The sequence below is a fragment of the Oncorhynchus nerka genome, linkage group LG2, assembly GCF_034236695.1.
Source record: "Oncorhynchus nerka isolate Pitt River linkage group LG2, Oner_Uvic_2.0, whole genome shotgun sequence".
Lineage (NCBI taxonomy): Eukaryota > Metazoa > Chordata > Actinopteri > Salmoniformes > Salmonidae > Oncorhynchus > Oncorhynchus nerka.
In genome coordinates, this window is record NC_088397.1 from 46,917,249 (window position 1) to 46,939,608 (window position 22,360).

Sequence of the window (22,360 nt, forward strand, 5' to 3'; positions counted from 1 at the left end):
CATGTAAATAATAATATATTTGTTCCTTGAGACTGCACATTCTTTCCTGGGATGTGTTGGTCTTTCTTCTGTTAGCAATGCATGTCTGGGAACTGTATGCAGACAGGCCTACCCCACAGCAGCATTCCTTCTGCCAAGAATGCTTGGGACATACTGTACTTGGGAATGTTGGGTTTCCTGTTACATGGAAGAGTGAGTGCGTGATCTCTTGCTTTCATGAGTGTGACAATTGTTGTCCTTGAAGTGACTTCAGATGATGAGAGTAAAACGTAATCTGGATGTTACATAGGAAAGAAAAGAAACCTCAGAACTGAGATTGTGCAATCAAAACCAGTACATACTTCATTGCCGTAGGCGGGGCATGTGAGGAGTGTACAAGGAACCTTGCCTTGTCCCACACGTAATTTCTGAAATTGCTCCATAATTTCGCACAGAACTGAAAAACGTGTAATAGTGCCACATACAACTAGACAACTGGTGTTGTGTCTGGGAATCAAGATTGTTTCAGTTAAACTGGATGCGCGGCATAATTTATGCACCCAGGTATGTAAATGTTAATGGCAATCTGACTGGTATATGACTTTACACCAATTCAGTGCTTTAAAAAAAAAGTGTTTATAAATCGTCTGTTGGGCTATACGTAGTATTTTTCTCTCCTTCTGTTATCTATTCATACGGAATGAGATTGTTCCATCTATAATGTACTTTTATATGACGTATTAGGCAAAATAGCAACTCACACTAATTCTCACGCTGCTCTGTCGTTCGGGGAGGACTATATGGACACGCCTGGTGCCAATTGATCACATATGTTAGGCAGCTGAGAGTTGGGACGAACCGACTCGGTTCAGTCATTCTTCATCATTTGAAACGTGTCTGCCTACATTGGGATTTGGGAGTGTTCAGAATCATTCCGTTTTTATCGGAGTAATAGTTCTTTAAAAAAAATGGTTTGTACAAAAATGTATATATTAAATGTCGTAGTTGTAAAAAAATGTTTTTAAATCTCGCTTTAGCCAAAGACAGTTTTTAGATTGGCTACTCCCAATAGAAATCCCCGACCACACCTGTCATGGCGACGTTGGCTGTAAACCGAACTAAGCATACCCAGGCCGTCGAATCAAAGGCACTCATTCGATATAAAGTAGTTTTTTTGCGAGGTTGGAGTAACACCATGTTCAACTACTTAAGATATTGCCTCGAATCTAGGTTGCACCTTTCGATTTCGAGAAAATGAACAACTAAGGGCGAATTTGTCACGTATCTCATTGACTTCTCAAACCCCAAGCCCTGGCCCGGTCTGTTTCGCAAGCGTTCCCGGATGTTGCACCACTGTTTATAAGAAACCGTGTGCTTTAGCTGTCACCCTGTTATATCGACTGATTGGTTCTGTATGGGGTGATAGTGTAGCCTATCTCGTTACTTCCAAACAGCAGTGCTCCGCTAAACGGGAGTGAAGGACACTGTGCCGGGTGGTGTTGTGTCGCCGGCATGCAGCGCAGACGTTCCCCATTGAGCAGCGACGTTATACTGTATCACGGTGACATCCACATGTTTACGACCAATGCAATGGGACAAGTTCATTATAATATAGGCTGCTATCATAATCAACATGAAATACAGTGGGATGGAAAAAAATTGGCCACGTTACGTCCGATGACATGTGATACAGCCAACACCATTGCATTGGTAATTCGCCACGAGTTTTGTCGTTACATTAGCTACGTTAATTGGCATGGTACGCTACTCTGTCGTACGGGAGAGTCGATATGGACACGCCTGGTGCCCAAATTGACATCCAGATGGTGACCAATACTACAAGTTAACTAGTTTTAACTAGCCCCATGCTGCTATTGTTTCCAGCTCACCGGCATAAACTAGCTAGCTGGGAAGGGCTCCTGAGGATGACCGATTGAACCAAATCTGTACTAAATCTCGCTTTCATTCTGACAGGATATTTTCCAACATGAAATATATCGGACAATGTAATGAAACGTATGAAATCGGGTTATTATTTTTTAGTTGAGGTAAAAACGAGACAGAAAAATACAGTACATTTCCAGTTATGTCAACATGGTGCATGTTTTGTTTTGTCCAACTTTGAACAAATTGGCATTTCCCATAAAGCGCAACCCGAATGACTCCGTCTGGACTGCTACTCACACAATTAAGTCATGCATACGAATCTGTTTGGATAAATATGAAATCATGTTTCAAATGTTAGTACAAAAAACCACTCTCTCAACCACAGATTGAATTAGCAAACCTTCCCATCCCACAGTAATACCCAATACTATCTGTCTCTTTTACAACACATGTAGGGAGAGCAAAGTAAACAAAACTGTGACTCACTGGTCATTAAATGTCCCATCCCTCCCATCCCTCAGTTTAAAAAGCTGAATACATCAAGCCACTGTAGTTCTCTGTTTAGTTCACACCCACACTTCTCTTTTTCTCTCTAGCTGTCTTTCTTTCTCTCTTTTTTTCTCTCGTTTGCTCTGTCTCAATTCAGTTCAATGGGCATTTTCGGGCTCCCGAGTGGCGCTGCGGTCTAAGGCACTGCATATCAGCGCTAGAGGCATCACTACAGACCTTGGTTCGATTCCAGGCTGTATCACAACTGGCTGTGACTGGGAGTCCCATAGGGTGGTGCACAATTGGCCCAGCGTTGTCTGGGTTAGTGTTTGGCTGGGTTAGGCAGTCATTGTAAAGAAGAATTTGTTCTTAACTGACTTGCCTAGTTAAATAGAGGATACATAGAATATGTTTGCATTGCCAAAGCAAGTGAAATAAACAGTACACATTTCAGATGTCATATTATGGCTATATACAGTATTGTAACGATGTTCAAATACAAAAGGGAAAATAAATCAACGTAAATATGGGTTGTATTTACAATGGTGCTTGTTCTTCACTGGTTGCCCTTTTCTTGTGGCAACAGGTCACACACCTTGCTGCTGTGATGGCACACTGTGGTATTTCACACTATAGATATGGGAGTTTATCAACATTTGTGGGTCTGTCTAATCTGAGGGAAATATGTGTCTATGGTTATACATTTGGCAGGAGGTTAGGAAGTGTTGCTCAGTATTCATCTCATTTTGTGGGCAGTGTACACATAGCCTGTCTTCTCTTGAGAGCCAGGTCTGACTACGGCGGTCTCTCGCTATCAAGGCTATGCTCACTAAGTCTGTACATAGTCAAAGCTTTCCTTAATTTTGTGTCAGTCACAATGGTCAGGTATTCTGCCACTGTGTACTTACTCTCTGTTTAAGGCCAAATAGCATTCTAGTTCTCTGTTTTTTGTTAATTCTTTCCAATGTATCAAGTAATTATCTTTTAGTTTTCTCATGATTTGGTTGGGTCTAATTGTGTTGCTGTCCTGGGGCTCTGTGAGGTCTGTTTGTGAACAGAGCCCCAGGACCAGCTTGATTAGGGGACTCTTCTCCAGGTTTATCTCTCTGTAGGTGATGTCTTTGTTATGGAATGTTTGGGAATCGATTTCCTTTTAGGTGGTTGTAGAATTGAATGTCTCTTTTCTAGATTTTGATCATTAGCGGGTATCGGTCTAATTCTGCTCTGCATGTGTTATTTGGTGTTTTACGTTGTACATGGAGGATATTATTTCAGAATTCTGCATGCAGAGTCTCAATTTGGTGTTTGTCCCAATTTGTGAATTCTTGGTTGGTGAGCAGACCCCAGACCTCACAACCATAAAGAGCAATAGGTTCTATAACTGATTCAACTGTTTTTAGCCAGATCCTAATTGGTATGTCAAATTTTATGTTCCTTTTGATGGCGTAGAAGGCCCTTCTTGCCTTGTCTCTCAGATTGTTCACAGCTTTGTTGAAGTTATCTGTGGCGCTGATGTTTAGGCCGAGGTATGTATAGTTTTTCGTGTGCTGTAGGACAACAGTGTCTATTTGTATTTGTGGTCCTGGCAATTGGGCCTTTTTTGGAACACCATTATTTTTGTCTTACTGAGATTTAATGTCAGGGCCCAGGTCTGACAGAATCTGTGAAGAAGATCTAGGTGCTGCTGTTTGCTGATCATCAGCAAACAGTAGACATTTGACTTCAGATTCTAGTAGGGTGAGGCCGGGTGCTACAGACTGTTCTCTCTTTCTCTAACTCTCTCTCTCTCTCCTCACAGAGCTTCTGCTGTTCCCCAGAATGTTCAGAAGGAGAGGAGAAATCTCCTGTTCTCGTGGCTGTAGGTAACAGACAGTAGCAGTAACAGTGTGGTGTGGAGTGGCGATGGTCCCCTGGGCCACCTTCCTGGTGACATGCATGTGGATACAAACCCTCAAAGCCTCAGGACTGTACACCTGTCCCAGGACCCCTCGCAAGGAGGTGGATTTCAACGTTAGCTACTCAATACCCCACTTCCAGACAGCTAAACCCATCCAGAACATAGTGATCAACCCGTACGAGCCTGAGGTTTATGTGGCTTCTCAGAATGTCATTGAGGCAGTGAGTGATAGGCTCAGTAAGTTATGGGAGCTGAGGACAGGCCCAGTGGGCATCCCAGAGTGTCAGACCTGTGGCCTGTGTGGCATTGAGGCTGATCCTGAGGACTCAGTGGACACGAACAATGAGGTCCTGCTCTTGGACTCATCATCTTATCTTACCTCTCTATACTCCTGTGGGAGCTCTCAGCATGGGGTCTGTTACTTACATGAAATTAACTCTAACGGTACCCCACCTAAATCTGAATGTCTCTTCAGGCAGGATGCTAACTCACCCTCCGACTGCCCTGACTGCCTGGCCAGCCCCCTGGGCACTGAGGTCATCATCGTGGAGCAAGGCTACACAACCTATTTCTTTGTAGTGGCTACACTCAATGAGAGTGTGGCACAGAGGTACGGCAGATTGTCCATATCGGTGCGCCGGCCGCTGTCGACCCTGGATGGCTTTGACATGGTCATGAAGGGTCTGACCGTTCTCCCTCAACTACAGAACTCCTACCGGATCGACTACATCTACAGCTTCTCCACACAGGATTATGTCTACTTTCTGTCTGTCCAGAGGGAAAACTTCCTGGACTCCTCTCTGTATCAAACGCGTCTGGGCCGTCTTCCGGTGAAGGACACAGAGGTGTGGATGTACCGTGAGCTGGTGCTGGAGTGTCGCTTCGAGTCCAAACGCAGGCGGAGGAGGAGAAGGACAGGGAGCAAGGTGTTCGAGGACGTGGTTTATAACAGGCTGCAGGCGGCCCACTTCAGCCGGGCCGGGAAGGAGCTGGCAGATGAGCTAGGAGTGGGGGAGAAGGATGACATTCTCTATGGGGTGTTTGCAGAGACAGATGACTCTGGGAAGCCCTACAGTAACTCAGCCCTGTGTGCCTTCCCAATTGACTACGTGAACAGGGCCATTGATGAGGGAGTGGAGGACTGCTGCAGCTCCAGCCCAGAGCAGCTTTCCAGGGGGCTCTGCCACTTCCAGCTCTGCGAGAGCTGCCCTCATGAGGTCAGTGACAGGCCTACTCCACTCTCTTCTGCTCTGCCAGGGCTTCAGTTAGGTAGTTGGTGAAGCCTGATGGTAGACAGGAATATGTAATAGTTTGATTGATATTCAACAGTCCAAAATGACATTGGACTGATATAGGTTATTCTTATTGCATTGTCTATTAGAAGTCCCAGTACTATGAGAGGAGGAAGTCAGGTGTGTGAGAACAGGGAGGAAGGGAGGGAGGAAGAGAGGGAGGGAGGGGTGAATGAGTCAGATCTCACCAGCACATTGCCACACTGTTGTTCCGCTCTGTTGAGTTTCAGCACATGGTAATAACCATGATTGTAAGGGTCGGAAATGTTGATACTGCCTTAGTACATGAAAGCCCTGCTATCGCTGTTCCTGAAATCTTAACTATGTTAGGTTAGGTTAGACTTTACCTATTGTATGATGCCCTATGTTTGACAAAAACAAATTAAACTGTTTAATAATATTATGACTATGACTAGGTTAAAGTTTGAAGAAGATGAATTGGAAATATAGTGTATGGATAGTTGGACAAATAGACAGCAGCTGCATTCAAAAAACTGTATTCATTTAAAAAAAGAAAGAAATGTGTTTGGCTGTGTAATATCCGCTGTCAAGGTGTGGTGACTCGTAAACTATGAGCTCATAGAACGATGTATACACCTGCAGGTACGGTGTGCCAACTCAGAGGTTATAAATGGTGTTGATAAAGAGACGGAATGTGAAGGGGGAGGGAGTGTATCCCTGCGCCTGGCTCCTACACGTTTTGTATGAGTGCATGGAAACAGGCACACCAGACACAGGGAGAGCGAGCACCGGAAAGAGCAAGGAGCGGGGAATGGCCTCCATTTAAAGTAGCTGTGTCACTTCAAAGCATTTTACTGTCTGACTCAACCAATAGAGGAAGAACAGTGTTTGTAGGGTTACTGTTTACAGGAAGGGATACTCCACTTATTCCATCTCTGAGGTGTTTTAAGTGGATGACGCCATGAGTTGTCTGCTGTCGTTCGTCAGTACTGTCATTAGTGTTTAAGTCAATAAAGTACACTGTTACAAAAGTTAAACAGCCAGCCATATTGTCAATGTTAAACATTTCAATGGATTATAGTATTTGTATGAGTACTCAACAAAAATGCTGGGTTAACAACAACCCAGTGCTGGGTAAAAAGTGGACAGAACACAAGTTGGGTTATTTTTGACCCATCCAGTTGGGTCACTTGAGATATGATCCACTGTGTTAGATCAGAAGACTGAAGGCAGGGCTTAGTAGGGGAGTTACTTTCAGATTGTTATATTTGACCAACTGTGAGAGTACATTTGATTCCACTTCATCTGTTCTGTTATATTGTCAACACAAGTTAAAGTTGAGCACTGACACTTTTGTATCTCAATGTCGATTACACAAGTTTATTTCTTCAAGGGCCTATGCGTATCCTAGTGTTGGAATAGTTACCACTTTGTTTTGCTGTTGAAATAATGTTATTCATGTTTTTTTTTCTATTAAATTATGTAATGTGCAAAAATATTGAAGGGAAAGGTACATTTGCAGTGCACAAACATGAAGAAGTGGCCAAAAATACCTATCTGGAAGCCACACACCCAATAGGCCACGCCTCCTGAAAATAACCTAAGGATTACATAAAAAATACCCATCTGCTGGGTCAACTCAGCATAAAAGTGAATAGAAACCCAATTGATGATTAAATGTTAAGAAAATTGTAAAATTGTGTAATCCAAAAACGTGGCCTATTGGTTTCAGAGTTCTTTTTGGCCCGTGAGAGTAAATCTCATTCCTTTTCATCATGTTAAGTTAACTGAAAATTAAGAAAAATCTATATTTTTGCACATTGCACGTTTTAATATAAAAAAAGTATAACGTTATTTAAATATTATAACAATGTGGTAATTGTCCCAACTTTGGGATATACATAGGCACTTAATGAACTCCTTCTCTTGTGTAAGCCTTATTAAAGCTACAAAAGCGTCCAGAGCAATGTGTTTAGCAACAACAGTCCCCATGCGGAGCAGTGTTTTTTTTTGTCTATTGCTTTTTTTGTTCTTTTCAAAAGTATGTCCATCTCTGATAAGCTACACAAGAAAAGGCTTTATTAATACAGTGGGGAGAACAAGTATTTGATACACTGCCAATTTTGCAGGCTTTCCTATTTACAAAGCATGTAGAGATCTGTCATTTTTATCATAGGTACACTTCAACTGTGAGAGACGGAATCTAAAACAAAAATCCAGAAAATCACATTGTATGATTTTTAAGTAATTAACTTGCATTTTATTGCATGACATAAGTATTTGATCACCTACCAACCAGTAAGAATTACGGCTCTCACAGACCTGTTAGTTTATCTTTAAGAAGCTCTCCTGTTCTCCACTCATTACCTGTATTAACGGCACCTGTTTGAACTCGTTACCTGTATAAAAGACACCTGTCCACACACTCAATCAAACAGATTCCAACCTCTCCACAATGGCCAAGACCAGAGAGCTGTGTAAGGACATCAGTGTTAAAATTGTAGACCTGCACAAGGCTGGGATGGGCTACAGGACAATAGGCAAGCAGCTTGGTGAGAAGGCAACAACTGTTGGCACAATTATTAGAAAATGGAAGAAGTTCAAGATGACGGTCAATCACCCTCGGTCTGGGGCTCCATGCAAGATCTCACCTCATGGGGCATCAATGATCATGAGGAAGGTGAGTGATCAGCCCAGAAATACACGGCAGGACCTGGTCAATGACCTGAAGAGAGCTGGGACCACAGTCTCAAAGAAAACCATTAGTAACACACTACGCCATCATGGATTAAAATCCTGCAGCGCACGCAAGGTCCCCCTGCTCAAGCCAGCGTATGTCCAGGCACGTCTGAAGTTTACCAATGACCATCTGGATGATCCAGAGGAGGAATGGGAGAAGGTCATGTGGTCTGATGAGACAAAAATAGAGCTTTTTGGTCTAAACTCCACTTGCCGTGTTTGGAGGAAGAAGAAGGATGAGTACAACCTCAAGAACACCATCCCAACCGTGAAGCATGGAGGTGGAAACATCATTCTTTGGGGATGCTTTTCTGCAAAGGGGACAGGACGACTGCATCGTATTGAAGGGAGGATGGATGGGGCCATGTATCGTGAGATCTTGGCCAACAACCTCCTTCCCTCAGTAAGAGCATTGAAGCTGGGTCGTGGCTGGGTCTTCCAGCATGACAACGACCCGAAACACACAGCCAGAGCAACTAAGGAGTGGCTCCGTAAGAAGCATCTCAAGGTCCTGGAGTGGCCTAGCCAGTCTCCAGACCTGAACCCAATAGAAAATCTTTGGAGGGAGCTGAAAGTCCGTATTGCCCAGCGACAGCCCTGAAACCTGAAGGATCTGGAGAAGGTCTGTATGGAGGAGTGGGCCAAAATCCCTGCTGCAGTGTGTGCAAACCTGGTCAAGAACTACAGGAAACGTATGATCTCTGTAATTGCAAAGGTTTCTGTACCAAATATTAAGTTCTGCTTTTCTGATGTATCAAATACTTATGTCATGCAATAAAATGCAAATTAATTACTTAAAAATCATACAATGTGATTTTCTGGATTTTTGTTTTGGATTCTGTCTCTCACAGTTGAAGTGTACCTATGATAAAAAAATTACAGACCTCTACATGCTTTGTAAGTAGGAAAACCTGCAAAATCTGCAGTGTTTTAAATACTTGTTCTCCCCACAGTATATGTAGCCTTAGAAATAAAGTTCAGGAAATCAATAACTTGCTAACATCAGATAATATTAATATATTTCCCATTTCTGAGACTCCCTTAGATTATTCCTATGATGATACAGTGGTAGCAATACAAGGAGATAACATCAACAGACGAGACAGGAATGGATATAGGGGAGGTGTTTCTGTATATATTCAGAGCCGTATCTCTGTAATGCTTAGAGAAGTTCTCATGTCAAGTGTTGTGATTGCAGGTTCACCTGACTCCTCTAAAGCCTATTATTTTAGGGTGCTGCTGTAGGCTAGCAAGGGCTATCAGTCAGTATCTATGTAGATCATGTGTGTGAAATGCTTGATGGAGTGTGTGATCTTAACGGAGAGCTTCATTTTCTGGGTGACCTGAACAGTGACTGGTTAGCAACTAGCTGTCCTCTCAGGAGGAAGCTTCTAACTGGGACTAATGGCTGTAATAGGTTATCACTCAAACAACTAGAGTGGATACCAGTAGTGTTGGATCTGTGACATCCACATGCATGGATCATATCTTCACTAATGCTGAGGAGCTTCGCTCCAAATCAATATCAGGTCCCATTGGCTGTAGTGACCATAACATTGTGGCAATAACAAGGAAAGCCAAAGTGGACCTAAAGTCATTTATCAGAGATGATGAAGAAAAAAATTCCTCAGGACACTTTTGTTAAATATGTATTTAAAAGAAAAATGTGTTGGTCTGATATGTATCATTAAGTGAATCCAGATGCAGCACTGGAAGTATTTAAATGACATGACAATTGTTGACAAGCATGCACCTGTTAAGAAATTAACGGTGAGAACTGTTAGAGTCCTCTGGACTGATGATGAATTGAAAAAGTGTATGGTTCAAAGAAATGATGCAAAAGTGATGGCAAACAAGTCAGGCTGCACAGCTGATTGGTTGACATACTATACATTGAGAAATGTTGTGACTAGGGCTGTGGCGGTCATGACATTTTGTCAGCCGGTTATTGTCAAAAAAAATAACAATAAATCCATTATTTATTTTAGACAGGCCTAAAGAAGCATGATATGAAGAAAATGTAGTCTATTTCAGAAGAACAGAATACCATACTCTGAGTTGTCCTTATGTTAGGCCCTGATCTGTCTGTGCCATATGGCTGTGGGCGACACTAGTTCATTAAGCAGATTTTCTTAGAATTCCGTGGCATTATTTTAAATTACTTTATAGTATGAAGAATATAATTGAACATAACTAAATAAAATAGAAAGGATATTTCATCCTAACGATTTGAGGGACACGAGGCTATTCTGTGTTGAACTGTTAACAAAGAAACAGGTCCTCCTAAATGTTTAATTTAGAGTTATTTATGCAACTTTACAAAAGTTGGGCTATTTGTTATACACTCTAAGACAGCATGATACGACTCTAATGATGATGATTTAAAAAAAAGTTGCTTGAAAGGCTTGAGCTCTGCTATGTTTTTTTAGTTGTGATATAATCCTTATCAAAACATATAGGCATATGGGCTAAGCTACATGAGGTGTGCGACTACGATTTGAAAAAGTGATAATATATCATTCACAAGGGATAGGCTAATATTGTCACCCATTAGACTATTCTTGATTTAATGTTGTCTTCTACGTATACTAAATAATATATGTGTGAATTTGGATTTAGAATGGACCATTATCATACACCTGTCTCAATACAGGGGAAGTGGAACAAAAATACATGTCATCTATGCACTTAAATAGCGGATGGAGGACGCTTTTCTCATTATTCATTTTCATGCCAGGCAGGCTATACTCCTGTTGTAAAGCGAAATAATGTGCTTAATATTATGAAAGTTGAGAAATAAATATTGTAAGCCTATAGAAAGCTGATTGGAACCTCCTCCTTTTAGTAGAGGCCGTCAGAACTCTGTGTTCTCAAGCAATTGCATAGCCTATAGAAATGTTGCTTGACACGAGCTCATGGCCTCTCATGAAGTATTGGATTAGATTTTCTATTATGTTTGCATTGATGTCAGAGTGATTAGAGGGACAGTAGAGTACTGAGTACTAGGCACTTAGAAAGTTTGGTAGGCTACTAATGAGCATCAGCAGGATCAGAGCTTGAAAAAGCCTAGTTACCGTGACTAAATGGTCACATAGAATTTGGACTTGTGACCGCCGGTGTGGCGGTAATTCGGTCACGATAACAGCCCTAGTTGTGACTAAACTTTAAAAAAGAATAAGAAATTACATTACCAAATCAAGATAAATTACATAAAACACAATGGGAAAAGACCAGAGTACCTTATATGATATCATGGGCAGAAAACCCAATTCATCTCCATCGTTCATCGAAGTTGATGGGTCATTTATAACAACACTTTTCAATATTGGCAATCATTTCAATTACTATTTCACTAGTAAAGTGGAAAAACAATAGTAAATAATGATTGAGAAGGATTGCTGTTTTGAATTTGGTCAAGTTCACGTGGGAGAGTTGGAAAAACTATTGTTATCTATTGTTTCACAACACTCTTAAAAACACCAATATTCAGGTTGAATAACTACTTTTGGTGTTTCAAGGTACTTCAATTCTGTTTTGAAATACATTCTGTGTATCGCAACGATTACATTGGGTTTACATTCAACCACCCTCCAAACACATCTTAGGTTAGGTGAACTACTTTTCATGGTTTTGCTACACGAAGATAGCGTTTTGAGTCCTTCTACTTTCATAGTGTGAAGCCATGGTTCACTACTGTTTTATAGCCGTTTTCCTTTACGTGTCAGGGTTGTTAGAGCTATGCTCTGTTACAGGGGTGAGGGCTGGAGGAGCCAGGGCTGGGGTACATCCTCCCTCACAGTGGAAGATTCCCCTCGCCTCTTCCTCTGTGTGTGTGTGTGTGTGTGTGTGTGTGTGTGTGTGTGTGTGTGTGTGTGTGTGTGTGTGTGTGTGTGTGACGGAGGGTGGGTTCAGGACACTACAAAAACAAATCAGATTAACTTATTGCGGTTTAATGGAGAATATGACAAACAACCAATATAGGCAAAGTGGGATCCCGAGTGGCGCAGTGGTGTAAGGCACTGCATCTCAGTGCTAGAAGTGTCACTACAGACCCTGGTTCGATTCCAGGCTGTATCACAAGTGACTGTGATTGGGCATCCCATAGGGCGGCGCACATTTGGCCTAGCGTCGTTAGGGTTTTGCCGGGGTAGGCCGTCATTGTAAATAAGAATTTGTTCTTAACTGACTTGCCTAGTTAAATAAAGGCTAAATAAAAAAAAATAGAAAAACTATGTCATGTAAAATAAATCAGTGTATTCACCATTTTAATCAACCAATCTAAAAAGGGAAGTGGAAATTGTGTGAAATGAGTACTCATGTCGGAGTAGTCAGTCAGTCAGTATGAGTAATGTTGTTGTCTCTATGTGTGTTGTGTCTGTGCAGAGCTCAGAGAACAATGCCACGTGCAGGGAAAGTCCCACCCTAGTGTCTAAACCCTACTACAGGGTGGACCTCTTCAACAGGTACATGAACAACGTCCTGCTCACCTCAGTGTTGGTTACCATCATCGGGGACAACACTGTGGCACACATTGGCACCAAGGACGGCAGGCTGCTGCAGGTACACTCACTGTGTCTATGTGTTTAGTGTGTTTGTGTTGCAGTACAGTAAAAAGTCACTGAGGTGTCTAGTAGGAGAATATGAAATTACAGTGTCTATTTCATGAATTCAGATACAGTAAAAGTGGTGGTAGATTGAGCTATATTAAAAACAATTGTACCATGTGCATGACTCAATGAAGGTCATTAGCTCTCTCAGCACGTTAACCAACCTAAGTAGAACATATTATAAATCCATTCCTTTCACAGGTCTGCCATGGCTCAGGGATATAACTGTCGTGTCTTTGACTGTTGTAGCTCATCCTGAGGAGGTCAAGTCCCATCATCTTTGCCAACTATTCCCTGGGTGAGGAAACAGAAGTGTCCAGGAAAGCTTCTGTGCAATCCGACGAGTCCTTGCTCTTCGTGGTTGGAAATAAGGTGCCTTTTCTATTCAGTCATAAGTGCTCATTACCCCCACTTTGCTTATTTGTTTTACTTTTGATTTCTAAAGGCAGAGAATACACTGTAACAATTTATTTCCCGCTCCCTTTCTTTTCTCTCTTCCCTCTCTCCCCCTCTCTTCACCTCTCTCTCTTCCTCTCTTCCCCCTCTCTCTTCCCTCTCTAACCCCTCTCTTCCTCTCTTCCCCCTCTCTCTTCCCTCTCTAACCCCTCTCTTCACCTCTCTCTCTTCCTCTTTCTTTGTAACAGATGTTCAGTGTGTCTCCTAAAGGGCCCGGATGTAAACACTTTCTAACCTGCTCCACATGCCTGGCGGCGCCCAGGTTTACAGGGTGTGGCTGGTGCTCGGCGGTGTGCTCCAGGCAGGAGGAGTGCCCCGCCCAGTGGAAGAATGAGTCCTGTCATCCCTTCATCACAGAGGTAAGACTGCTTGGGGGCCGGAGTAGGGAGTGGCTCTTTTTAAACTGACCCTCTGTTATAAATGTCAGAACAACGACCACCACATGGGTCGAAGAAACCGACACATTGTTAATAGAATATTTGAAAGTGAGTAGTTGAGCATTTGAAGAAAATGTGTAAAGCATTTGAGGAAATGTCAACTGCATCATGTTTTTCTGATCGTATTCTATGGGGGGATTCAGTTTTTCCCTAAGACAGCTCCCCCTAATGGCGAGACAGAGCTTAAGCTGTGTGGCTGGGAGTTCCAGTCTCCTATAAGACCAGCCATCATCAGCAAGGAGACCCACCTGGTGAGGGTGGGAGAGACCCCCTGCACTGTACTGTCCGAGAAGAGCAACAGCACACAGTAAGTAACAGACACCGAATGCATGGAGACATCCAAGCTTCAAATCAACTCTGTCAAATGACCTCATAGTTTTGTTATTATTGAGGCTGCAGTCAACACTGATCTTTCACCCTGACCACTCCTAGGCTGGTGTGTAGCATTCACCCTAATGTTACAGGCCCATACCAGGATCTCAACATCACCGTGGAAGTGCATGAGGGGAAGGTGGAGGGACGCTACTCAATCCAAGGGCAGGCTCAAATTACAGGGTTCACTTTTGTGGTGAGGAGGATTACATTTGTTTGACTGTTGACACAACCTTTTATTCAAAACAATGTATTTCATCCACTCTAATGTCTACAATTCTATCCAGGAGCCAAGTATCACAGAAATCATGCCTGACTACGGGCCTCAGGTAGGGGGGACTTTGGTCACACTGACAGGGCCTCACTTGAATGCTGGGATGATTAAGACTGTGTCTATAGGAGACCAGGACTGCCCCATCAAGAGGTAATTATGGGCATCTACCTTTTCAGCTGTGCAATTTGCTCTCTTAGCCTGGGTGTCTCATTGTAACTGTAGAACCTGTGCCTTTTTATAGTACATATGACTTTTACTGTTTCTGTCTAGATCTATATCATGTTGATATCAGTATATCAACATAATATTATGTTATTGTCTTACTGGGTCTCTGTCAGCATCTCTAAGGGTACGGGGACCACGTCCTCCATAGTCTGCCGGTCTAAAGGTGTGGCAGCAGTGAAGAAGGTGCCCGTGAGGGTTGTCATTGACCAATCCCAGGTGTCCACTAACAAGATGTTCCACTATAAGAGCAACCCTGTGATCACTGAGATACGGCCTGCCTGCAGCTTCCGAAGGTAGGCCATACAAATGGATACTAGCCACTAGGCATCATCTGTGTGCTTCTGGGCCTAGCTGACTGACCTGCAAATGTGCTATATAGGACTGTAGAAAACAGTTAATTGCACACAGCTGATGCGGACCAAGAAGACGGTGATAAGTCAAATGTATTCCGGGCAGTGCCGACACATTTAGCTGAGGGAAAACAGGCTGTGCAGGAAATGTGCAATCTCTCTAGAGGCAATGAGGTTAACCTAAGTGAGGATGTGATTAGCCAACAGAAATAAACAAGCTAAAGACCTGTTGTGTAACAATGCTGTGCCTTTTCTGGGTCACATTTCAGAAACTGGCACAACCATTTGAATAATAATAGAGAATAAACTGCAAATAGTGCTGGTTTCTCTGGTTTCTACAGTCAGCAGCGTTGACCTCTAACACCGAGAGTCTCTATGTGTTTGTTTTCATCCTTGTTCAATCCTGTGATTAAGTGGATCCAAGATCATCATCAAAGGCAAAAATCTGGACTCTGCGTACAACACTGTCATCCACTACAAATCCAACAAACTGAAGAAGTCTCTGCAGCGTGTAAGTTTTCCGGCGGGGATCACAACTCTGGGCTTCATAAACCTATGATAGGGTAATATCCATTAAATGCCAGTCTTTGATTTCATTTGATTAAATGACCCCAGAGTACTGTTATTGACACTATTTGATGTGTCGAACATAACGCAGGTCTGCAACGGCACAGCAACCCCCACGCACATGGAGTGCTTTGCCCCCGTCTTCCCCAGAAACGAGACAGACAAGGGCTTTATTAATATCAGCATGGACGGGGCCATCAATCTGGTGAAGAAGAACTTTGAATACCAACCAGACGCCAGCATCACCCCCTTTGAGTACGAAGGCAACGTACTGAGCCTGAGCCCTGGACAGACTGAGGTTTCACTGCATGTACGTTCACCATCATACACACAGGACTCAGCTTTGAAGAGAGCCAGTTACGTAGTCTGTCAATTAATCATCATTGTTTTCAACCATTACAGTAACTGTAGATTAACCAATTGGTTGATGGGTAAATCTAACCACAATTGTTGTTGTATAAGTAGTGTGAGTAGTTGATTTCGTAGGTACCAGTGGGCAAAGCTGGTTGAAATGACTTCATTGCAACCAGTTTACAACTGAAATCGTGTGTAATCTGGTTTTAAAGATGTCATTTCAACCAGCAATATTCAAGCTCCAATAAATTCCTCATGAAGTGTTTTCCCATGTTCTGCAGCACAACAAGCTAAGCATGGTGAGCCTCTGCATGGAGATCATAATGACCATCGGAGGTGTGGACTGCGGAGTCCAAGTGCTGGACAACGAACTGACCTGCAGGATCCCCAAGGAGCTCATCATCCCCAGGGAAGGTTCGCCTGTCATGGTGAGCTACTGTAATGGTTAACTTAATTGAACTTAATCCTTAATTGTCTAAGCCGGGGGGGGGGGGGGGGGGGATCAAAAGGAACTTTGTTCTAAAGTGACTTTCCTATATCTGAGAGACTTAATTAAGGTCAGGAAATTATTTAAAAAAATATATATGTGTGCTTTACCCATATAACCCCGTTTTTGGGCACTAAACTACTCCCATATACACTCAGTGGCCAGTTTATTAGGTGAGTGAGTCACGTGGCCGTAGCTTCCTATATAAAGCAGGCAGACAGACATTGAGGCATTCAGTTACTGTTCAATTGAATGTTAGAATGGGCAAAACGAGTGACCTAAGTGACTTTGAGCGGGGTATGATCGTCGGTGCCAGGCGCTCCGGTTCCAGTATCTCAAAAACAGCCGCCCTCCTGAGTCTAGGGTTTCCCGCGAATGGTGCGACAAACAAAAAACGTTCAGTCAGCGGCAGTCCTGTGGACAAAAGAGCTCGTTGATGAGAGAGGTCGAAGGAGAATGGCAAGAATCGTGCGAGCTGACAGACATTGATATTTGAATTTCTGTTTACTTAAATGAATTGAAATGGAATTGACCCTAACCTTGAAAGCAAACCATCAATCCATTAGTAAACTGGTCCTTAAATGAAAGTGATAATCAAACTGATCCCAGAATAAGGTGTGAGTAATATCCTGTTTTTTTGTCCTAGGTGTCTGTGAATGGGCGTGCCTATGAGGTGGGCACGGTGGTCTTCGTCAACAACACCACCAACATAGTGGTTATCATGTTTGGAATTGTCATTGCGTTGTGTGTTGGTGCTGCCATGGCCTTCATCACCATGAAACATGTGAGGAGGAAGAAGAAAGGTGAGAACCGTTACTGTGTGTGGAATTCGCTACAAGAAGATGTACTTTCATCTACCAGTACTCTTAAATGATAGCACGGGTTAGACAGACTTACATTTGTATGCCTTTAACAATTGTTGTCATGTAAGCAATAACTTACCATGTGTGCATTTAAGACATTTCATATTTTCTGCTAGGTATCTAAAGTTTTTGAGTATATACTGTATAAGGCAATGTAATTCATTATGTTGATGAAAACATTTCAGCCAAAGTAGACACTGGTTTAGCAAGGATGTTTGTCCGCAGTCGGATAAGCAGCAACCCTGACCAATCCCCCACAGGTGACTATCGACAAGGTGAGATCCTTGGAGTGAACATTTGTTATGGTTCATTAATCTTGTGATTCATATCAATGAATCAATGGTTTCTCTTGCCGTGTCCCCTCTGTACTCCAGAATGGTCCAACCAGGTGAGCCAAAGGACAGGCTCAGGAGGGATAGCCTTACATAGCCTGCTCTACGCTGCCACCTTTGACCCCTCAGCCATGCCTCTGATCTCATTGGACACCCTGAGACCTGAGCTCCTGGAGGAGGTCAAAGACGTCCTGATCCCAGCCGACAGGCTCAACGTTCACCACAACCAGATCATCGGCAAAGGTATGGTCTGGATAGCCCGTTCCAAGATCTGTTTGTGCTGTCTTGCCAACTCCTATGGTCATTGTCATGCCAAACAGATCGGGACCTCCTCAGATACTGACTAAGAAAAGCAAAATGGGTCTGGCCGTCTTCATTCATTAGAATCCATCTATTTCTGTTTCCACTCATTTACCTGTTCATTCTTTTTTTCTTTGTTTACGTTTAAAGTATGTAACTAGACTAGCGCCATATCCCCCAAAACACGGATGTTATTTTGTCGTTATTCAGGTCATTTTGGGACTGTGTACCACGGCTACCTGACAGACAACAATAACCAAGAACAGTTAATCCACTGTGCTGTTAAGTCATTGAACAGTAAGTGGATTCTTCTCATTTTGTTGGGCTGAGCTCTCATGCCATAGCACAACTGTGCTAGACATCTGTGGTGTATGTCCTGCTTGGTACACATAGTTCAATTCTCCCTCTCTCAGGGATCACAGACCTGGAGGAGGTGGAGCAGTTTCTGAGAGAGGGCATCCTGATGAAGGAGTTCCACCACACCAATGTTCTCTCCCTGCTGGGTATCCTGCTGCCTCAGGAGGGGCTCCCCCTGGTGGTGCTGCCCTATATGAAACATGGAGACCTGCGCCACTTCATACTCTGTGAAAGGAGGGTACGTTAAAGGCCTACTCTTCCTCATACTTCATAATAACAAAGTATAGCCACTAGTCAGTTCGTCAGAGCGAATATACGTTTATATTGTTCATGAATGACCCCTGTGTCACCTCTCTTCCTCCAGAATCCAACAGTGAAAGACCTGATTGGCTTTGGGCTACAGGTTGCCAAAGGGATGGAGTACCTGGCCCAGAAGAAGTTTGTACACAGAGACCTGGCAGCTCGAAACTGCATGTAAGTGCAGGGCAGCTCTATCACTCGTTAATGTTTTGTTTCTGCTATTTCTCAATCCAGTACCTGGCTGTGCCATCGACAAAGTCTGTCTATTATCTATGGTCTCTTTAGGCTTGATGAAACGTTTACGGTGAAGGTGGCAGATTTCGGAATGGCCAGAGATGTGTTTGACAAGGAGTACTACAGCATCCAGGACCACAGGAAGGCCAAGCTGCCAGTCAAGTGGATGGCCATAGAGAGCCTGCAGACACAGAAGTTCACCACTAAGTCAGACGTGGTGAGGGATTATGACTCAATTTCAATTTTCTTATAGCCATTGTATACTGTAGCTAGCTGTCTTACAGTACAAAAAAAGTATGAAAACGGATGCACTCACTACTGCAAGTCGCTCTGGATAAGAGCGTCTGCTAATTGAGTCCAGGACTTGCTAGAGATCCAGTTCTTGTAAATGTTTTCTAGCTCTTTATCCCTTGTCTTCACAGTGGTCATTTGGGGTCCTGATGTGGGAGCTGTTGACCAGAGGAGCGAGCCCCTATCCTGAAGTGGACCCCTACGACATCACTCACTTTCTATTAAAGGGACGCAGGCTGCACCAACCACAGTTCTGCCCTGATGCTTTGTAAGTGATCTAGTGTCAGATCATTTTAACGGGCAACCGGCGGCATGCGGATCACCCCAATCAAAGTTTCCCGTTCCTGATCTACAGCTATTCTATCACAGTCGTTTATAGCTGTTGTTGTTGCATTAGGAACTCTGTCATGGTTGTTGACAGCTGTTGTCATTGTTCTATGCTGTTGTTTCTCTACAGGTACTCCATCATGCTGGAGTGCTGGGACCCGGAGCCAGAGCTCAGGCCTGACTTCCACACGCTGGGCCAGGAGGTGCTAGAGATCTTGTCCTGCCTGGAGGGAGAGCACTACATCAGCCTGAAGGTGACCTACGTCAACCTGGACCAGCCACGGCCTTACCCTGGCCTTACCACCTCTGCTGATGAGGCTGAAGCCTCTGGATCTGACTCAGACAGCGTTGTGTCCAGCTGAGGACCACAGAGCCTCAGGGGTCAACAGAACTGACCGGTCCATACCATACCAGAATTTACTGGACCAAACCAGACCAGGACAGTAGGGCGTGGTCAGAGGGCACGGATGGGGGCATGACCATTCACCGTAGATGGAGGGCTCCCCCTATTCCCATCCACAATGCAATATTAGTACACAGAAATAATTGTTCACTTCTGTTACTCAAGACTGGATTGACAAGGAATAGAATATTGATTATTGACTAAGAAGACCTTGTGAAATGTGTTGACTTGTGTGAGCATTGACACTGAATTTCAATGTAGTTTCCCCTTCCTTGTGAGTACACAAATTATGACTATATCATATTTGTCTATACTTTCAATGCACTTGTGTTTTTTTTTTAAGGACGATTTTCAGATGAAGAAATTGTATTTATAATGGGACACCAAGTGAACCTTCTCCATTTCTGAAGCACAGCTGTAAATATGAACAACTGAATGTACAGTATACTGTATGTCTGAAATGTGTTTGTGTTATAATAACTAAGGACTATGATTTGAACATGTCATGTTAAATCAGATGGGTTTTCACACGTCATATTTTTCTCACTTTTTTTGCTGGCATCCAAAGATATGCCTTAGAGATGGTCATTTGTGTTGATGGTCATTTGATGTATGGTTCTGAATGTGGCCATTGACTGAACTGGTCATTCTCATTGATACTTCTGAGAGGATATTTCAGTGAACCAAACTAGCGTTGTCTATGGTTATCTGCTAGCATTCTAGTAGATACACATAGACTTCCAGTCATTGCGCTAACGCTAGTTAGAATTGGCTTGCGAAACTACAGTGGGGAGAACAAGTATTTGATACACTGCCAATTTTGCAGGTTTTCCTACTGACAAAGCATGTAGAGGTCTGTCATTTTTATCATAGGTACACTTCAACTGTGAGAGACGGAATCTAAAACAAAAATCCAGAAAATCACATTGTATGATTTTTAAGTAATTAAATTAGCATTTTATTGCATGACATTAGTATTTGATCACCTACGAACCAGTAAGAATTACGCCTCTCACAAACCTGTTAGTTTTTCTTTAAAACCTGTTAGGGATCATGCGAATTTTCGCAGATTTTTGTTAAAAATCGCGCAACATTTCAAAGTCCTGCTACTCATGCCAGGAATATAGTATATGCAAATGATAAGTATGTGTGTATAGAAAACACTCTGAAGTCTCTAAAACTGGTTAAATCGTGTCTGTGGCTATAACATAACGTGTTTAGGAGTAAAAATCCCTCGAAAAACTGTTCACCAAAAACACAAAAAATATATTAATCAGCCAGTCAATGTATTGTCTAAGGCGACCGAAAATAAATGAGGATGCCCTGTAAACGCCTACACGATGTCGCCAGTACTGGCATTTCCAGTCTACTTAATCCTTGGTTGGATGACGTTTTGGCCTTTCCTGTTTTAGTCTCACCACAGGATGTTGTGAAATTGAAAACAATGGAGGATGATTTCAAGACTTGCTGCTATCGAATACAGATCGCCCCGTGATCAATTTGATAGATTATTAACGTTTATTAATACCTAAAGTTGGTTTAGAAAAGTAGTTTGAAGTGATTTGTAAAAGTTTCTAGGAAACTTTTGTAATTTTAAAAAGTGACGTTGCGTCTTGTAAAATGGAATATTCCTGGATCAGACCGGTCTAAGGAAAACGACATTTTGGCTATACAATGAAGGATTTAATCGGGAAAAAGACCCAATTGTGATGTTTATGGGATATATAGGAGTGCCAAGAAAGAAGCTCGTCAAAGGTAATGAATGTTTTATATTTTATTTCTGCGTTTCGGGTAGCGCCGGCTACCGCAAAATCTGTTGTTTTAGGTGACGTTCCAGTATTTTGGGGGGTGCATGCTATCAGATAATAGCTTCTCATGCTTTCGCCGAAAAGCATTTTACAAATCTGACTTGGTGGCTAGATTCACAACGAGTGTAGCTTTAATTCAGTACCTTGCATGTGTGTTTTAATGAACGTTTGAGTTTTATCGAAAACTATAGATGGCGCTCTAAAATTTCCGCTGATTTGATCCCGCCACAGGAACCAAGTCCCTAAGAAGTTTTAAGGACCCCTCCTGTTCTCCACTCATTACCTGTATTAACTGCACCTGTTTGAACTCGTTACCTATATAAAAGACAACTGTCCACACACTCAATCAAACTCCAACCTCTCCACAATGGCCAAGACCAGAGAGCTGTGTAAGGACATCAGGGATAGAATTGTAGACCTGCACAAGGCTGGGCTGGGCTACAGGACAATAGGCAAGCAGCTTGGTGAGAAGGCAACAACTGTTGGCGCAATTATTAGAAAATGGAAGAAGTTCAAGATGACGGTCAATCACCCTCGGTCTGGGGCTCCATGCAAGATCTCACCTCGTGGGGCATCAATGATCATGAGGAAGGTGAGGGATCCGCCCAGAACTACACGGCAGGACCTGGTCAATGTCCTGAAGAGAGCTGGGACCACAGTCTCAAAGAAAACCATTAGTAACACACTACGCTGCCATGAATTAAATGCTTTTCTGCAAAGGGGACAGGACGGGGCCATGTAGGGCCATGTATCGCGAGATCTTGGCCAACAA

General features: G+C 42.9%; 1 protein-coding gene across 1 annotated transcript; it reads left to right on the forward strand.

Annotated features, from left to right (window-relative positions):
- Nucleotides 1–383: 383 nt before the first annotated feature.
- LOC115136167 (macrophage-stimulating protein receptor-like) lies at nt 384–20,315 on the forward strand. The gene is made up of 21 exons (XM_029671691.2): nt 384–543; nt 4,154–5,469; nt 12,628–12,804; nt 13,101–13,223; nt 13,496–13,666; nt 13,888–14,051; nt 14,177–14,312; nt 14,404–14,540; nt 14,729–14,908; nt 15,380–15,476; nt 15,624–15,842; nt 16,168–16,314; nt 17,020–17,176; nt 17,422–17,511; nt 17,611–17,811; nt 18,079–18,165; nt 18,282–18,463; nt 18,590–18,699; nt 18,811–18,976; nt 19,182–19,318; nt 19,508–20,315. The coding sequence occupies exons 2-21, from the start codon at nt 4,258–4,260 to the stop codon at nt 19,737–19,739; spliced, it is 4,125 nt and encodes a 1,374-aa protein (XP_029527551.1). The 5' UTR covers nt 384–543; nt 4,154–4,257; the 3' UTR covers nt 19,740–20,315.
- The last annotated feature ends 2,045 nt before the right edge of the window (nt 20,316–22,360 follow it).